The 19,429-nt window shown below is 47.2% G+C and overlaps 1 protein-coding gene across 1 annotated transcript in view; it reads left to right on the forward strand.

The window, feature by feature from the left end:
• The window catches only part of ALK (ALK receptor tyrosine kinase), a 646,243-nt gene that overhangs the window by 349,881 nt on the left and 276,933 nt on the right, over positions 1-19,429 (forward strand). Inside the window, exon 4 of the mRNA XM_033125413.1 lies at positions 1,164-1,365. Coding sequence (XP_032981304.1) covers positions 1,164-1,365 — 202 coding nt within the window. The remainder of the gene's footprint in view (positions 1-1,163; positions 1,366-19,429) is intronic.

Below are 19,429 nucleotides of genomic sequence, written 5' to 3' on the forward strand. Positions count from 1 at the left end.
AGCCCCAAGGGGGATTTGTAGGGCTTTCTCTGTGGACATCAGTTGCAAATTCACACGACTCATAGACTCAAGAGCAGAAATGGATCTTAAGAGATTACTGAGTTTAGCCAACCCTTCTCAGCCTATTTTATAAACAAGGAAACTGAAACCTGAGAAAGTTAATGCTTTGCCCAAGATCGCTCAGCTAGTAAACAAAGGAGCAGAAGCCATGATCTTAACCACTACGTACATAATAGGTGACCCAAATGCTGCCTTTCCACCTCTCAAGGAAAACCTTGAACTGGTCAGAACATTTGAGAGCCTAGAGACAACCCATACGTTGCTGGGAAACTCTAAATTGTCCAGCAGAGATAAAATGAGTCCCAGGTTGGTTTAAATGTGACATGGAGGACTCAGGTCAACTCTGATTTAAATCATGACCTATAGGCGGGCCTGGGATACCTGGAGTGTCCTGCTTTGTGGGGTGTAGAGGTACCCTACATTGATGTTTGCAAGATGGTACTGAAGTCCTGGCCCCACTTTTGGCACTTTTATGGAGCAAGTGATTCTGTTAGGCTGTCCCCCTAGACCAGGATGTAAATCTATCAGAAAGTCTTAGCAGTTGGGATGGGATTCCCACTCTGGTCACTCTTTGGGGATTAGGTAATACATACTATTCTTCCCCTGTTTCCTATGGGACTTTGTTAGTTGTGCCTATTGGCTGGCAAAGAACCTTTGAGCTGTTGTCTCTACTTCAACTTAGAAGACAATCGAAATTAAAAAATTGATTAGTTAATAGGGTGCTTCCTTCCTACCTAAAACTGGGTGAAGTGGTCTCCATGCTTATCTCACATAGTCCTTACAACCACTCTTTGCAATAAATGTTTTCAATCCCATTTTACAAGTGAAGAACCTGATACGCAAGGACCCAGAGCTAGTAAGTAGGGGTAGTAAAGTGAGAACCTTGGTGTGCCTGATTACAAAGCCCAAGTCCCCAGTCACCATTCTCTTGCTTCAGGCTTAGTTTTTACAAAGACCATCTAAGGGAGAGGGAAGAGCAAAGAAGGAGAGAAAAGCCCCGAGCACCTTGGACTTTGATGCCGCTGGTCTCTAAGTCCTGCTGTAGAGCTGCTGCTGTCTTCCTCCGGACACACCTGCAGAGTCACTTTCCCGTCTTTTGGCAGGCTCCTTCCTCCTCCTCAACACCTCAGCCAACTCCAAGCACACCATCTTGAGCCCGTGGATGAGGAGCAGCAGCGAGCACTGCAGGCTGGCCGTCTCTGTGCACAGGCACCTGCAGCCCTCTGGGAGGTACGTCGCCCAACTGCTGCCCCACAATGAGGCTGGAAGAGAGATTCTCTTGGTACCCACTCCAGGGAAGCATGGGTAAGTCCTTTCCCATTCCAAAATCGATTCTATCCAAGGTGATTTGGCTTTTGGCTGCCGATTTCCAGAGTCTATGACATCTACTTCACACTTGCAGTTGCCCTTTAAGGGGTAGGGTCCTGGTTAAGCCATTACTGCTGATATTCCCTGGGGTGTATCTCAGACACTGATCTGTGGGGGCCCCTGGCCACCCAGGCTGGCAGTCCTTCCAGAGGCCATCGGACCAGCTGGCGGAGTGGGCATTTAATGAGTGGGTGTTAAAGATATTCATTTCCCGAAGTCCAGATGGAGCCAAGAAGAAAACAGCCAAGGGGAGTGTTAAAAGGCCAAGTGAAAGTAATTTAATATGCTGGAAAGTGGGTTTCAGCAGCAGCATTTTGGCAGGAAGGGAAACAGCAAACTGTCGTAGCAACCCGAGCAGGTCCTGCAGGAGCGTGGGACTCGGAACTGGCGGGTCAGGGACACTACAACAGTATCAGTTCAGCAGCGATGGGAACAAGCTTTGTTCTAGACCCTCGAAGGCAGGGCTGTCCACACTTTTTTCAACGGTTTTCACCCAGGGCCATATGCGGTAAAATACACAAACAGCCGGGCCACTCACTCGGGGTGAAGTCCGTATTGCCTCACCTGGTTTATTTAAGTAAACTAAATATATTTTTGGAATTTGCTGCGGGCCAATTCACAATGGATTGGGGGCCGCAGTTGGCCCGCGGGCCGCAGTTTGGACACCCCTGCTCTAAGGCTTCCATAACCCTGAAGTTGCACCAGTACCCATGTCAGTGCGCTCCTCTAAGCGTCCAGGAGATGCTCCCCTGCTTCCTCAGTGATCTGTTGTGCCTCTAGAAGTGGCGACAGTGGAAAGCAAACTTGAACCACGGCATCTCTGTGCCTGCTTTCTTTTCTCATTCCGTAAGATAAACACCATTGGAAGGCCCCAGTTTTGAGGGGCACCAGATATGGTTACTTTATAATCAGTAAGGGTCAGAGATCCTTACAGAGGGCATGTTAGCAGGAGAGAGACCTCTAATTTCTCGCTAAGCTTAGATTTAGCGTCTCTCTAAGAAAACGCCTTGCAGAGAGGTCCCATCCGAATGATGATGCTCCACCCCCATGGTGTGCTGGGTCTGGCGTTGGGGGTTCTGACGACTGCTTTTCCAGTCAAGTTATATAGCTTCCTTAGGAATGTCTTGAAAGTCTCCACCCGACTCCCCTGCTACTGACCCATCTGTATTTATTGTGCTTCAAAAAACCGCAAGCTGCTTCCATCCCAGCAGGAACGAAATCTTAGCTTCAAGAAGGACGCTCTCCCCACACATAAACTCACATCCATCTTCTTGCCTCTGACATGCCTATTGGGCCACCACCAAGTGCCTCGTGCGCTCTTCATCGGAAGTCAGAAATGTCAGGTGTCTGGGCCGTCCATAGTTTTGGATGCGCCGTCCTCTGGGGCCAAGCCTCCCTCCAGCCCATCATTTTGATCATTTATTGAGATTGATGCCTCCTTTTCTTGTGAGAAGCCCGGATGGTAAGGTCTCCCACCCATGGGCGGGGCTGGTGGTGGCCTCAGCCACTGTGCCATCCTATGGGTGTTTGCCCAGGCTCATGAGATGTTCCTTCTGCCTTTGTACCCAACACTCCTGCCCCACCGAGACTGGCAGAGACCATAGAGTGCTGCTCAGGGCTGCTGGAACTTCACGCAATCAATCCGTTGAGGGTCAGGGGTGAGGGGATTCCCTGATGTCACCGGGAAAGTGGAGTTTGGGGGAATCCCTGAAATGTACGCTGAGAATGTGGATGAGAGTGAGAGGAAGAACGCCAGAGGGCTTTCGGCACTTCCTGAGCAGCAGGGTCTGGTCCTCTGTATGACGTAATCAGGAAGACAATAGCTCCTCAGTGTGAGTAGCCATGGGGGCTTGGAAAGAATTTCCCCTCTTTATCGTCCTGTGCTCAGAACTACCAATTGAGTTCTCATTTAACAGATGAGAAAACTGGGGCAGAGAGAAAATAGGAAGTGATGTGGCCCAAAATGGACTTCAGGCCTCTCCTTTCCTCATTTGTGATCTTTCCAGGAAATGCATAGCCTCTCAGCAGGAACTCAGGGGGAAGGGTGGCTTCAGAAAAGAGGAAATGGAAAATGAAGGAACCTTACAAAAAGAGATGATCTAGATTCTTTGGCGCCTCAAGAGCCCAGGGGCATGTGATGACAGCCTTCCCTATATACGGTGAGAACAAGGAGACCAAGACTGCATAGTGTGGAAAGGCTGTTAATATCCCCTGAGGCTCGTCTGGCCACCAGTCCCAAGGTCCACCCCATTGGCCAATGCATTTTCTTCCCTGGTGACTCTTCCTTCAGTAGAGTTGGTCTGCCCTGTGGAGAAGGGGCGCAGGGGTGCTAGGACAGGCTACTGACTTGATGTCTTTGCCATGGCTACCCCTATACCTACAGGGGTTTTGCCTCAGGCTGCACTAGTGCATCTCTGTGCAGAGATGTTCTCCCCTTAGCCTTGGCAGAGCCTTCTTGGGGTTTGGGGATGAGCAGGAGTGATTCCAAATTTAAATTAAAGATGCCTGAGCCAGCCTCCCCACCTCCAACAAGATCAAAGTGGTGAGGGTGGAAGGGGGTGTCTGAGGGGCAATCCCTAGACTTCTGTGCTGGATGGAGGAAGTCTACTGCCCTGGGCACCTTGGCAAGCTGCAGGACACAGGCACTTGTCCAGAAATTTGGAGAGCTCTGGGTATTTGTGTAGAGGCAGATCCAGGTTGCTAAGCCTCGGCACTATTGACATCTGCAGTCAGACAATTCTTTCTGTGGTCACTGTCCTGTGTGCAGTCCCCAGCTCCCCAGGCCTCTACCCACTTGATGCTAGTAGCACCTTCCCTGGTTATGACAAAAAAAAAAAAAATCATATATATATATATATATATATACACACACACACACACACACACACACATATATATATATATATGTATATACTTATACACACATATATATATATATATATATCTTCAGACATTGCCAGATATCCCATGGGGGGGGGCAGTGTGCAAAATCATCCCCACTGAGAACTACTGAAATAAATAGAGCTTTTAAGAGTTGGGAGGAACCCTGGGATTTACCTGGTTCAACCTCATCAAGTGACAGGTGTGGGAACTGGGGCCCAGAAGAAGGAAGGGGCTTGCTTCATGTCACATGACGAGTGTCAGTGTTGGTGGGCAAGTGTCTTGAGCCCTATACTCATGTGTATGTGTCAGCCACTGTACTAGGTCTTAGGTTACAAAGATATATGACACCAGTCCCTACCCTGGAATAATAATAACTATTCTATAATAATAATAATAATACTTATTCAGCACTTCTGGATGTGCTAGCCAGTCACTGCTGTGCACTTTACATGCATTTTCTTATTTAATACTCAACAACACCAGGAGGCAGGTACTGTTATTATCTTCTATTTTATAGATGAGGAAATTCAGTGAGGTTAAATAACTTGCCCAAAGTCACCAGCTAAGCAGGGTGGAGGGGTCGGAACCTAACCAGCCTGACTTCAGAGTATTTTCACCCGTTGCTGGAAGAGCTCAACTGGCCCACAGTAGTGCAGCAGAAAAATTATTACGCTGGGCATCAAAGCCCTGACTCTAAGTCATAGTTCACTATTCAATCATCAGTTCAATGAACAATCATTTATTGGCTACTTTCTATTTGTTAGGGTTATAGAGGTGCAAGAGATCCAAAAGCCCAGCCTTTGATGGTCCACGATAGGATGTTCTCTGAAAGAACTCTATGACTTCAGGCAAATCCCATCCCCTCCCAAACCTCAAGTGCCCCATCTATAAAGTGGGGGTGATGATGCCAGGCTTGCTCACGTGGTGGGTGGAGTCAGTGTGATACTGGGTGTGCGAAGGGTTTTGCACTCTGAGCTGGATGCAAATGTACGAGGCCATTAATACTTTACTTAATCTGCTCTGCTCCGCTCTGCTCAGAATTGGGGCACAAAGGATTGAGACTCGTTCCCTCTCTAATTCCGGGGTCAGTGTCAGTCTCAAGAATCCTTTGGTTTTGACATCCTTAGCAGTTTGCCTCTCTGGAAGCTCACCCCCTTCAATGTCAGCGAGAAGCCCAGGAGCACAGTCCTCAGTGTGGCAAGGGGGACACAGTGAAATCCTGGCTGTGATGACAGTGATGATTACAAATGGGGCTGGCTCCTTCTCAGAACAGAACATGGTGGTTTGGGGACTGATATTTGGAAAACAACATTCAGCGTTTATAGTAACAAGGGAGGAAGTTGTCATAGCAAAGTGGGCTGGGGAGAGCCTGACACAGTAGTCTGCTGAGCAACGACAAGTCAGAGAGGCCACCGATTCCCCCTGGAAGCCACGAGTCGTGAGCAGGCAACATCAGCGGGAGCGGCAGCCTGTGTGGAGGCTGCAGGCAGGGAAGGCAGTCAGGGAATCCCAGCAGCTGCTCTCTTCCTTCTGGAAAGCAGCAGCGTGCTCGAGGTCTAATGAATCACAGAGTGTGGGCGCTCATCGGCTACAGTGGCCTGGCTTTAGCTGGGACCTCCGAGGGGACAGATGACGACAGTGCCCAGCCTGTTCATCTGCTCATCTGGCTGGCCAGAAGCAAGAAAGCAGAGAAATGCACTGCCAAACAGCCCAGCCCCACTGGCCGCAGAACCAGCAGGCATAGTACATCTTAACTAGAAATTAAAAGCCGCAAAGTTCCCACGAATTGAATGAATAAAAGACCTAGTTACTATGGTGAGTTGTGAAATAGCATAAGGAAAATGGCTCACCCTTTGCCTGATTGTTGTCTCTACTTAATGCATTGTAGATCCTTTTCAATTCATGCATTCATTTAACAACCATGGATTGAGCATCTCTCATATAATAGGGGCTGAGAATACACAGCCAAAGATGACATGGGCACGGCTTTCAAGGAGCATCCAGTCCAGCAAGGAACACATAGGCAAATAGCAACAGCACACAATTGTGCAGATGTCTTGAAATTGGAGCCCAGAGATAGTAAAAGGCTGAGCTAAGATCACAACCGGCAGAGCCAGCCCAGGCAGCCCAGCTCCCGTCTCTGCCTCCTGCACAGCTCTGCCTTTCTGCTGAAAGCTGTTTTAGAAAGAGCAATCCCACAGTAGTGGGCAGTGTGAAGTCAGTGCCTTCCTGAACTCAGGAACACAAGCTCAAGGGTTAGTGGTGTTTCAGGCTGTAACAGCAACTCTCAGGGCTCCTTGGTGGACATCCATTGCAAGCCTTCCTTCCTCTCCAAGCACCTGGCTTTCTCCTGCAGTCTTGGGAATCCAGGGACTTTATTACGTGTGACCAGAACTCCACAGTATGTGGAGGGAAGAATTGGGCCCTGGCAGGATAGAAGTTGCCAACCATTTGAATTATTAATATTTGAAAAGATGTTTTAAACCTATAGGACTTGATGATACTCAGGCTTGAGCCAAAATAAGCCATCAGGGCCATTTCATAGCACAAACAAGGCTCATTCCAAAGGGTGGCAGAGAAATACGTAAATAAGTCACCTGGGGACAAAGCTTCACCTTTCCGCACCCCTACACTCAGGGAAGACTTGAGTTCCAGTTTTCCCATTGATTTCCTGATGGGGGAGCCAAGGCCTAGAGGCATGATGGGATGAAGGTCAAAGTGCACACTCCTGGCACAGCCAGGACTCCTGCCCATGTTGACCCTCCAGAGCCCAGCCTCCCGTGCTCTGTCTGTCTGTCTCCCAGCTGAACAACTGTATTCAGAAGTCCTGAAACTCACTGCCCTTAGATTAATATCTGTGGCCAACCTCCCTGGGTGAAGAAAAGCCCATATCTGTGCATGGTATCCACACAGCTGCCACGTTTATGTAAACCAGTCACTTCTGACCAAAGATCCCAGCTATCAAACCAGTAACAATCCTAATGGAGACCTGCCAATAAATTCAACCCAAAGTGATGTTTACTTATTGATGGGCATCAGGAGGTACAGTTGGTTCCACTGCCATTTGCAGCGTGGCTAGGGAACAACCACAGCCCTTCGCAGCCTCTGCTCCTTGCCGTCTCAAGTGGAGTGTCCAGCTGCACTCTGCCCAGAATGGATGCTTCCTCCATCTTGCAACTGCAGCAAACCCCACCTTAGGGTGCCACTCAGGACTGGTAACTTAGCAGGACGTGATTTTCCCCACCCCGGACTCCTCTTTGCCCCACCCCCATTCTGGCAAACAGGACAGTTTACCCACTACTGACTCACAGAGACTTTCTGCCACTCACGTGCAGAACCCTGAATTTTCCTGTAAACAGACCGGCTGGTCTCAACAGGTTGAGCGAGGAAAAGACTCAGTATAGGGCAACATGGAAAGATGCCCCAAGACATTTGCTTCTGAATAGATGCCCAACTGCCTTTGCAAAAAGCTACGCTGGTTTACCTGCAGTCAGTCCAGTGTGGCGTGGCAGGGCTGGCCAGGGTGGGGAAATCAGAGGCTTGTGGTATTCAGCGTCACCCAACGTTCTCCTTGATCCTGCCTGCATGATAAACGGACCGGGAATAAAAAAGGTGATCGTTTATTGAAACTGATGCCCTCGAGTGGCAGTGTCGCAATGATTTAGTTGCAGGCCCAGCATTTTCTCACTTTCAAAGCCATTCATAGTGTCAGCTTCTCTCTTTGTCCCCCTGGTCTGAGTAGCACACTGATAAATATACAAGAAGGGCTTTAATGCTCGAGTGATTTACACGAAAAAGAGCTAGCCCTTCAAAGGATTTAAAGATAATTTTTAAAAGTCTTAAAACTCATGCCCAGGCTTGTCAGGGGCATATTTCCCGGGCATGGGAATGGTCGTGCAGCTGGAGTTCTCTGAGCATAGTGCAGTCATGAGACTCAGGTCCTAAGTGTGCTGAGAGGGAGCTCCCACACACGGTATGAGCCTGGGCAAGTCTTTGAATCTCTATGAGCCTCAGCTTTCCTATCTGTAAAATGGTAATAATCGGCTCACCTCACAGGGCTGTTGTGAAGACTCAATTAGATAACACACAGAGTGGGTGCTACCATGTTTCCCTGAAAATAAGACCTAGCCAGACAATCAGCTCTAATGAGTCTTTTGGAGCAAAAATTAATATAAGACCGGTATTATATTATATTATATTATATTATATTATATTATATTATATTATATTAATTATAAGACCCGGTCTTATATTATAGTAAAATAAGATTGGGTCTTATATTAATTTTTGCTCCAAAAGACACATTAGAGCTGATTGTCTGGCTAGGTCTTACTTTCGGGGAAACACGGTAATAGTGCTCCCCACCACCTCTTACCTTCTTGCTGCCCCTCTAAAGGGTCCAGGGCTGCCTTGGGGGTGGGGGAGTGGGCATGAGGAGAGTCAAGTTTAGCAATTTCATACTCCTCATTCTCGGAGTGACCACCGTGTTTTTTAAGTGGGACCCCAAAGTACCAGTCCCACTGAGTGTGCCTGAGTACCACATTTCTCACTCCTGTGAGTAGTCATATTGAAACAACTACTAAAGTGCTAGTCCTTCCTCTGTAGAGCACTTGGACTTTGAGTCATTAACATGATAGGTCTCAAGTTTTTGGGGTACAAATCAGAAGCATGCATTTTACAAAATCCATATGCCTGAGTCCCATCCCGACTGATTCTTATTTTATTATTATAGTCTTGGGAAGGAGCATATGGATTTTAGAAAATGCCACAGAGATTTTGGTCTGCATTGAAAGTTAGGAATCAGAGCTAACACCTCAGCTGGAAGTGGTCCATCATATAAGCTGATAGCTTTCTTATAACCATTTACTAAATACTAAGGAGAAAAGTCAAAGAGGAGGCTTGGAGAGGTGAGATGGACTTGTGTGAGCGTGGAGAATCGGTTTTCTCCCTTGCGTGAGTCTACAGGCTATGACAAGAATGTCTACCCCTTGCCTGATTCTGCCTGTGCAGCCCCCAATCCAAGGTGACTGGTGTATATCTAAGGCCATGTATAGGACTGGTCTCTACCAGCCGGTCCACTCAGGACACACCTGTCATTATCTCTTTAAAAATACTGTGGCTTTCAAGGCCAGAGGGGCCTAAGAGGAATACAGCGTGGACTAGAGAGATCTAGACCTTTTAGAATAGAGGAAGCCTCCATCCATCCACCATCCATCCCCTCATCCATCCACCCTCCACCTGTCCATCCACCCATGCACCCATACACCCATCCATCCATCCATCCACCACCGATCCATCCATCCACCCATCTACCATCCATCCATCCACCCATCCACTCATCCACCCATCTATCCGTCCACCATCCATCCACCATCCACCCATCCACCATCCACCATCCATCCACCCATCAACCCATTTACCCACCCATCTACCCATGCATCCATCCATCCAACCACCATCCACCATCCATCTTTGTTCTTCAGAATGCCATGTGTTGACTCTCATCTAGGTCCCAGGTTAACAGAAGAGCCATGGCACTTCTTTTTGTTTTCAGAGGGCAGATACTGTGTTAATATTCGTGGTGAATATCTGTGCAGTGCATGTTCAGTTTACCAGGTTCATCAACAGGCATCAACTCATTTCATCTTCACTGCGATTCATGTCGTATATATTATTAACCTCATTTTACAGATAAGTAAATTGAATCTCCAAGAGGTTCAGTGATGTGCCTGTAGTCACGGTAACACACAGGGGAACAGATTTTTGGGGTCTTTTTTTTCTTTTCTCATGTCGTTTCCACAAGCAACTCTTGCAGTTGAACCCTGGTATCATGCCTCGCTCTGAGAAAACTGAGACCTGGTCTCATCAGTCAGAAAAAGCTCTTCTCAGGAAAACTTATCTGATTTTTGGATCTCTAATTCTGAGCCACAAGCCTTGAAGGTCAAGACGTTGGCTTGTACATCTTCTTATTCCCCACAGCACCTAGTACAGCACCTAGTACACAGTAGGTGTTCTGTGTTAGGTGAACAAACACCAGGTCAATTTATGGCAGTTCTACAATGTGATTTTTCTTAAACCTAAGCTCTGGGTTTTAGCTCTGAAAATTAAAGCCCAGTCCAAAATCACAGAAGAATCTCCAACTGACAACAAGATGAAAAGCATTTTTATCTACCCTCTGCCCATGCCCGGGGATACTTGTGTAACCCTCCCCAGGGCTCAGGAAGCAGCTGTCAGAGTATACTTCAGCTGTGAAGGCTGCCACTAAGTACAAAAGACAGTTCCTTTCCTGGCAGGTACAACTTTTACTCACGATCATTTTCATTGATGGGCGTCAGGAAAAATAAATGAAAAGACCACTGGCTTCTGCCAGCTTTGACCTTCAAGATTTGACAGCCCAGGGCTTATAGTGGGGTTCTTTTGAGCAGATTACTTTCGTTTTCTCACTCTGCCTTGGAGAGTTGATGGATTGAACACAAGGAAGATGAGAGAATTGTGAATACCTATAACCCCGTGGCTTGTCAGAATGACATCTTGTCAAATCCCATAATGATTAATATAGGTTGTATACAAAGAGAAGTCAAAATGCATAGAAGCAGTCACTTCTCATCACAGAACTGTTTACTGAGTCTTACCATTTCCCCGTGGGGAGAGGGATATTGAAAATAGGTGGAGGATTTTGGTGAGAGACCACTGGTGTCAAAGAATTCACTCATTCATCCCATTATGCATTTTGTCAACAAATGTTTATGAGTCTTAATCTGTCCCAGGCACTGGTTGGACTCCAATGGCTCATCCTCCTTCAGGGGTTCACGACGGGGTTTGGCACTGGATGACAAGGGACAGTTAGGATGTGATGGGGAAACGGCTGTAATGGGTGTATGCTTGGGTACCGGGGTGCAGAGTGCATGACTGCGAATGCTGCTGGCTGGCAGGCAAGCTGGTCCAGAGAAGACAACTTGAGCTGGCTCTGCAGGGAGAAGTGGGTGGTGAGCTACACCAGGAGAGGGAGGCATATGTGCCGAGGCTGGGTGGCCTGAGAAAGGAGGCGGTGTGCTGTGTCTGCACCAGCCTTTGGGTTTGTCGCTCAGCCTCCTTGCCTCTATCCAGTCTCTGAGAGTGCTCACGCTTTTGTGTCTATGTGCCACCAGCTTGTGTGGCCACAAAACCTATTCCCTCCCCACCGAGACAGCCTGCAGACAGAAATGTCTCATCCCTGGGCTCCAGCACCCCCCTCCCCACACCTCTTCTTGTAGCAAACGTCCTGCTGAAAGTACTCAAGAGATTTTACGCTGGGTCCCAGCACTTGCCTCACTTTCTCCTTCTCTCTGGCATGATCTTCCTCCCTGATGAGGGCTCCAAGTTCCTATAGATGATCCATGAATGCAACTATTGTCTACCTCAGCACAGGTGGATTTCAGAGTACACACTATTCTGATTTCTTGGTTACATTGGTCTAAACTCCAGGGCTTTCCTGCCATCCGTCCGAACCTCCCCCTTTGTAGGAAGAGTAGTGAAGGTGCATTATTCCTGATGGAGTGCTCTTTCCTGCCTTCTCCACCAGAGAACCCTTACTCATTCTTTAGCACCCAGTTCAAGGTCTCCTCCTCTGACAAGCCCCTTCAGGGTTCCACAAATGGCACTGGCCCCGTGGGCCTTGTGATGATCCAGCGACCAGCCTGTGTCTCCCACTAGTGGACAGGGACCCAGTGCCCTTTCACTGCTGGCTCCTAAGTGCCAACACGTAAAGAGGGTAGGGACAGTGAGGCTGCTGGCTGGGGCTGAGCCTGGCCCCTGGCAGCCAGAGTAGGAACGCACCTACTTTCCCGCAGGCCCCTTCGTTTGAAGAAGAAGAAGAACAGCAGTGAGGAGAAGGGGAAATGTCTGTGGTGTGCTGTAACGAAATACCGCTGACTGAGGGGCTTATACACAACAGAAATTTATTGCTCACAGTCTTGGAACCTGGAAGTTCAAAATCAGACGCCAGCCTGGTTGTGTTCTGGTGAGGTCCCTCTTCTGAGTTCACAGGGTGCCCCCTCACTGTGTCCTCACATGGTGGGAGGTGAGAAGGACGCTCTTGGGAACCTCTTTTATCAGGGCCCCAATCCTATCCATGAGGGCTTCCCCTCCGAAAGTCCCCACCTCCTAATACCGTCACCTTGGGTGTTAGGTTTCCAAATATGGATTTGGGGGACATATTCAGACCATAGCAAGGAGTGAGGGAAATAGTTACTTGGTGCTTACTCTGTGGTGCCTGGAATTGTTCCACGAGCCTGCTGTGTATCATCTCGCTTCATACTATGCTCACCACCACTCAGTGAGGGCGGCACTTTTATTACCTGCATTTTATAGGGCGGAAGCTGAGGCTCGGTGAGGTTAACTAACTTCCCAGAATCACACGGCTATTACAGAGCAGACTGGATTTGAACCCCGATAGTCTGGCTCCAAATCACTATGCCCTGGGCCTCCTTATCACCAAATAACCATTAAGAAAATCATTGTGTAATGATGAACCATTGTTTATTCTCAATAAATACCGGGCTGCATATTTCCCATGGTGTATAAGTAATGCTTGCCATCCAAAATAAAGGGCAAACTTCTAAGGCTTTGGCCCACAGCAGAAGCACAGTCTGGCGAGCAGGCAGCCCCGAGAACAGGGACTGGACAGTGTTATGCCTGGTCCTGCAGAAAGTTATTGAACATCCATCCGGAGAGCGTGGTCTTGGCTTCCCTGTTTCCTGAAGCTCTATGCCAATCCAGTCCCCCTCGCCTGCACGTACAGGGCTGTCCGTGGTGCAGAGGCAGTCGGGTGACGGAATCATCAGCTCTTTTATCTATACTGAAAAAAGCCTAGGCAACCGGTGCTGATGCCACACGAGTAAGGAAATACCACGGCCTGCTGAATAGCTCAGCTCAGCCTTGCTTTCGCTCCAGGCTTAAAGTTTACCTCCCTATTTTCCATTACCTGACCTGCTTCTATCTCCATGTTTCCCCTTTGTTTTGTTTATAGCACCACACTCACTTATCTAGCTAAACTTCTTGCTTTTTATAACAGAAATGCATTTTCTTATGGATCAGAGCCTTAGTTAAGAGCTATAGCAGCCATGGGATTTCACATTTAAAAGGCTTTACAAAATCTACACGTGGATTTGGTGCAGCGTCTATTCCTGAGAGGAGCTTACATCACTAAGCTCCTAGAAGGAGTGCTCCCACTGCTGCTTTCAAATCACTGATAGCTTTCTCTCTGCCGGTGGGTAAGTCTTATGGTGGCCAGAAAGGGGGGAGGGCATGCAGGGGAGGCCCCAGCTTATTAACTGAGAGCAGACGGAGCCCCGGCACCGGAACTACCATTGCCAGTGGCCTGGATGTTTCTTGAGACCCTGCCCCCAAGAGCACCAGGTTACCCGAGGGTCTGGGGCCTTCCTCCACCCCACCGGGCAACTTCACCCAAATGGCTGGTAGACAGTGGGAACCTGAGGAGAGAGCTGTGTGCTGTGCTCTTCCCTCCTTGGCTCTGCGTCTTGACCCAAATTTTCAGTTCATCTGAAGGAGTACAAGGTTCTTCTGTGTTGTTAATTCTGTGAAATGTTCCTTGAAGTCAGAGAACGGTAACTTTAGTGACTCTTCCTGGGCATCAGGAAGTGCCAAAATGGGGCAAATCAAGAACTTGATGAGAGAAATGGCAAGTGAACATTGCAGGCTATTAATCTTCTGCTTGGAACCCTTCGGTGAAGCCCCGTGGGAACCCAGGATCAAGTCTGAGCTCCTAATTAGCAGGGCCCGTGACCCTGATCTGGCCCCACCCTTCTTGAGCCTGGCTTAGTGATTCCTTTGGACCTCACAGTTTCCCCAAGTGAAACAAGTTGTTTCAAGCCTTGTTGCTTTCCACTGCCTCCATGACCACCAATTACAATCCTTCTCCTCCTTTAAGAAACAGTGTCTTAGCTCCCAAACCTTTCCTGAGACCCTAGACCCACTCCAAGCAGCACTGATTACACCATCCTTTGCACCAACTTTTTTTGCCTGTTCCACATCTCTATTACATAGAGTTCTCAGCACCATGCCACACCCGTTCCTTTACATGTCATTCTCACCAGCTCGGCTCCCTAAAAATAGGGATGGGCATTATTGATCATTGTGTCTCCAATGCCTAGCAGGGCCTGACTCATGACGTGTGTTTAAGAAACGCTTATTAAATGAACAAACCCTCAAATTAATTGGACCAGGGACTCTTTGAGAACTTGAGACATGGTTTTAAGAAGAAAAAAAAACGCATCTAGCAAGCTCTTGACCAAAATTCCATCCCCATCCTCCATTACCACTCATTTCCTTCTACCTGTGCGCAGGTATAATGAGTGTCCTAGCCTGCGCCATCTCCTTTGGCATCCCTAACCATTCACTGCTAAGCAAATGCTGGCATGCATTAGCCTTGAAATAAGATGGTTCCCGTGCTTTCTGATTGCCTTCTCTGTGACCCTTTTAGCATCTCCGATTTTCTGGGTGATTTCCTATATACCGTCCTTTTTTTTTTTCCCCCGTAATCTTCTACAAGAGACTTTTACTTGGTATTTTCCTCCCCATTTCTCCCTCTCCTTAGTTTACTACTCTTTACATCCCCACTTAAGCACACGCACTCCCGTCGAGTTTTTATCTTTTCAGACAAGCTAGAATGAATTCCAATTGTGTTCTCTCCAACTGTTCCTTAAATATTCCTTCCATTATTTTGTTTTTCTCTCCCAGGACTAAAATGCTCCCAGACTGCATGAAATTCTAATTATTATTCCATCGGCTGTTCACCACAGGCCTCAGAGTGAGTGTTCTGTCTGGAGTTTCCCCGCTCGGTCACTTTCCCTAGGGAGCCTCTTGTTGCCCCCTGAATGGTCATCCTCTCAATAGACCCAGATGATTTCCATTTCTAAAAATCTTCACTTGTCTATCAACTCTCTTGATTAACCTTCTGCTACCTTGTCTAATTTAAGGCTGGTCTCTGGGGTTTGGGGGGAGATGGTGGCAGCAGGTTCATTGTGTATGGTATTGAGCCAGGAAATTTGGTGGTTGACAAAGCCAGAGTTCGGATGAAAATAAAAACTCCTGTATTTCATGGTATGTTCATGGTTCTTGAGTCTTGGCCTTCTTCTGTGGCTGCCTCTCCAATTTCATATTCCCACATGACTGTTTATGCTAACATGGGTTCAAGACATAGTGTAACTAATAGAACTTGAAAAATATTTCAGTCGTAGAATCACTGAGCAGAAAAGAACCTTAACAGTAATTGAATTCGACCCTTTTTACCCATGTCACCACCCCCAGACTAAATGCAAGAGCCTGTTCCTGAGCTCATCGGGCTTTGGCCTACCTGTCTGAACCAGTAGGTTGCTCACCGTCTTGCAAAGCAGACTACCCCACCGTAGGGCAGTCTTAGCTGCTAGACGAAAGAACTTGCGAATGGCGCACTGGCTTTGTAACCTTGGAGAGTTGTTGAATGTCTCTAAAAAGTTATTTAATTTCTTTAAGCTTCTGGTGACTCATCCATAAAGCAGGAATAGTAGTCCCTACCTTTTAGGAGCTATGGGAGGAGTACTGCTTGTAATATTCCATAGCTAGTATGTACTGAGTTTACCATGTTCTCAGCACTAAGGCACAGGTTTGCACTGAATACACAGTTTCCCTGTGACGTAGTCCTATGTGAATGTGTACAAGACACCTAGAATAATTTGAGCAGACACTATGCTAGTCCCTTCTCCTATTTCATGATCCAGTTGAGCCTCTTTCTTCTCTGGAATCACATAGAACAAGCCTACTTTATCCTAATAAGGCAGCTTTTCATCCCTTTGAGGATAATTTTCACATCTCTTCTTCACTTTTTTTCCCCAGGCTAAACAATTTTAGTTTCTTCTACAGCATATTTTTTCAGAGCCACATGCCTCCAGTGTGATTTTTGCCAGTGAAGGGGTCAGCGGCCTGCTCAGTGATCCAGAAACCTCTACCCACCGACATAGCTTAAACTTGGCTCACTCTTTCACTAGCTGCATCCTGCTGTTTGAACCCCAGACACCCTACAGCTGACACCGTTAGGAACCAGGGAGGCTGTGAAGCGTTTCCTCAAAGCCATTTCTTAGACTATTTGCATCTTTTCTTCCCAGTAAAGAATCCTCGCACTTGTCTCACAGGCAAAGAGGGCCTTTCTTGTTTGCTATTGACATTCCCAAAAACATCGGATTCAAAACAAAATTTAATTCTGTTCCCAGCTTTCATGGCATCTTGCTTTGTTTGTCATCCTTGTGGTCCGCCAGCTTTGCCCCTTTGTTCCCCTAATTGCCAGAGACATTTTTATACTGAATAAATTGCATCAGGCCCACTGCAAAATGAATCAATTTGGGACGAGTATGAGCTGCACTGTTGTCTTAAGTGTGCATTAACATTTAGATACGTTATTTAAACCGGGTCTGGGGTTAGTGCCAGGGAGACAGCCTCATGACTATTCTGACTCATTCTTTGCAGCCAGACTCCACAGAAGGAAACTGGGGAATCCTATAACCCACCCCCAGCCTTGTTTTATTCTCCGTCCCTCTAGGGAGGGCTTGAACTAGGTGAGATCTTTTAAGAGCTCAGATTTGGACACTTGATTGACAGACGTGGTGATCTCAGAGTGAAGCATGGCCAGGAGTAAGAGACAGCGGGGAGGAGAGATTCTCTGTCTCATCATGCATCAGTCACGCACATGACATCTAGGTATAAGACCAAATCAGACAGCCAGAAGTCTTTGGCAGTAAAATAAAGCACACACAAAGAAACAAGAGACACCAGCCAACATTCTCTAGTGTAAAAATTAAACAATGTTCTAGAAACCGGTGAAAAAGAAAAGCTGCACTCCAGATGATCATGTGGTGATTCGATGAGCTAATTCTTTTATCATCAAGAGAGTCAGGTAACATCTCCATTAGTAGCAGAGGTTTAAAAATCGGACAGAGTGGCAACACCAGGACAATTGCCTGATTTATGCTTTTTCAATCACCTGGGCTCATGGCCTAAACTGGTAATGGACTCCATCCATCAAAAAATTATTCCATCTGGCATCTTGGTTTCCAAAGAAATCTGGGCGTCCTCATAGAGAATTGGCTAAATGACATAATGCGTGTGAAAGCCCTTGCCACTGTCCTCAGTAAAAGGCACTATTGAATCTATTGTCTGTTTTAATTTTACATTCAGAGATATGATGGTGCATTAGATACACAAGAGAAAGAAAACATCAATGGTATAATGCCATAATTAAGATCCCGAAGCCGTGAGATGCACAACTATGAGAATGTAAGTGTGGCAGCTTCTCAGGGAAACCCGCCAGGACACCTCTGTCCCTGGGCATCCCCTTTATCTTAGCCCCGAAGACCCTGAATAAGGACCAGCTCCAATCCCATGGAAACTCACCAACGGTGTGCTATTCTGCCCATTTCTCCCAGCGGAGTCTGAAATTCATGCAGGCATACACTGTGCTTTCCTTGTGTGTCCCCAAAGTTCAAAACACATGCCTGACACAGAAGAGATAGTCAATAAATGTTTGTGGACTGAGTGATTAGCAGTCAAAAATATTGTCATACTGAGTTGAAGTAGATGCTGAATAAGGATATCTTACACCTTTGTGCTAGGCAGGAATAAAGCAGTAGGAGCCTTGATCAGGGAGAGAAAACAACGCATAAAGACTTCCTGTCAGGTGGCAATTGTTTTAAGGGCGCAGACCTATATTTACCCATTTAATCTCATAGTTGTGCATCCCAGGGCTTCGGGATCGTAAGTATGGCATTATACAACTGATGTTTTCTTTCTCTTGTGTATCTAATGCACCATCATATCTTTGAATGTAAAATTAAAACAGACAATAGATTAAAACAGTCATGTGAAGTAACATATAATTGTTTTCCCCACTTTATGGATGAAGACACTGAACTTGCCCACAGCCCTACAGCTAGTGATGGTCAGACCTGGGATTTGAATCCACAGCGTCTGACCCCAGAGCCCATGAGCACCACACGATATGATATGACCTCTCCAACAGAGGTGTGAAGAGGCGGGGGGGCTCGCCTGTCAGGGGACATGTCAATGGACAGGGACAAACACCAGTGAAAAGAGACTGTCTTCTCTACATGTTCCACATAAACTGCATGCTCACTGCTTACCCACCACTCCCGGCAGAGAGGCAGGCCCCGTAATTCAGCTACTACAGTACTAGGCACTGGGAGGAAGACGCCATGCAAAGCCTCACGTATGGTGCTGGTTTGGGGAAATTGAGAGCCCAACCATCCTAAGCTTTCGCTGGGAGCTGGAGAGAAGCTTCCAGCAGAGCGCTATGTCCTGAGGACACCAGTGGGGAGGGGAAGCAAAGGACGATCAGATCGGCACTCAAACCAAACTCCCAGTGGTGGACTCAGGCATTTCCTCGTATTCCTACGTGAAATGGAATAACAAACCACTAAGAGGAGGGATGCATACATAATGTCTTATTGGATAAACTGAGGCAAGATGGAAATCACGAAGTCTGCCTGCATCTTGCTGCCGAGTGGGACTCATGCTGAGCTGGGACCCAGCCTCCGGCTCTCTCACTGCTTGAACCCCCACTCAAATCATTGCATGGTGCTCTCTCCTCAGCCCTGTGCAGTCAGGCTTGAACTGGCCTTTCACACCAGTGTGAATAGGATTTCCAAAAGCTCTAGAGGAAAAGTGAAAAAAAACTCTCTCTTTTCCAGTTGGCTTATGAAAATACCCTCCTCTCATTGAACTTTCCCCTCTTGCTCATGCCTTTTGAAGCCTGCACTTAATTGCTTTCAAACAGGAAGCTGCTGTGATCAGAGAATTCCGTTACATCTGCATCTTTTGTGCTGAAACGATTTTACCATATGCTTCTAAACCTGGTTACAGGTTGATTTCGATGAGAGCAGTGTAGGTCCCACCAGTCTTGCTATAATTAGTTGTCTGCTTACATGATTGGGGAAAGAAAATTATTTATTGATTCCCAATTCGGAAAGAAAATCATCAAATGTGTTTCCCGCAACCACATGATTTCATTCTGATCCCCGTCTTAGTGAGATCGTGCCCCTTGGCCTGCCCCCTTTTCTCTTTCCATCCAGGG

This window comes from Rhinolophus ferrumequinum, chromosome 13, assembly GCF_004115265.2.
Source record: "Rhinolophus ferrumequinum isolate MPI-CBG mRhiFer1 chromosome 13, mRhiFer1_v1.p, whole genome shotgun sequence".
Lineage (NCBI taxonomy): Eukaryota > Metazoa > Chordata > Mammalia > Chiroptera > Rhinolophidae > Rhinolophus > Rhinolophus ferrumequinum.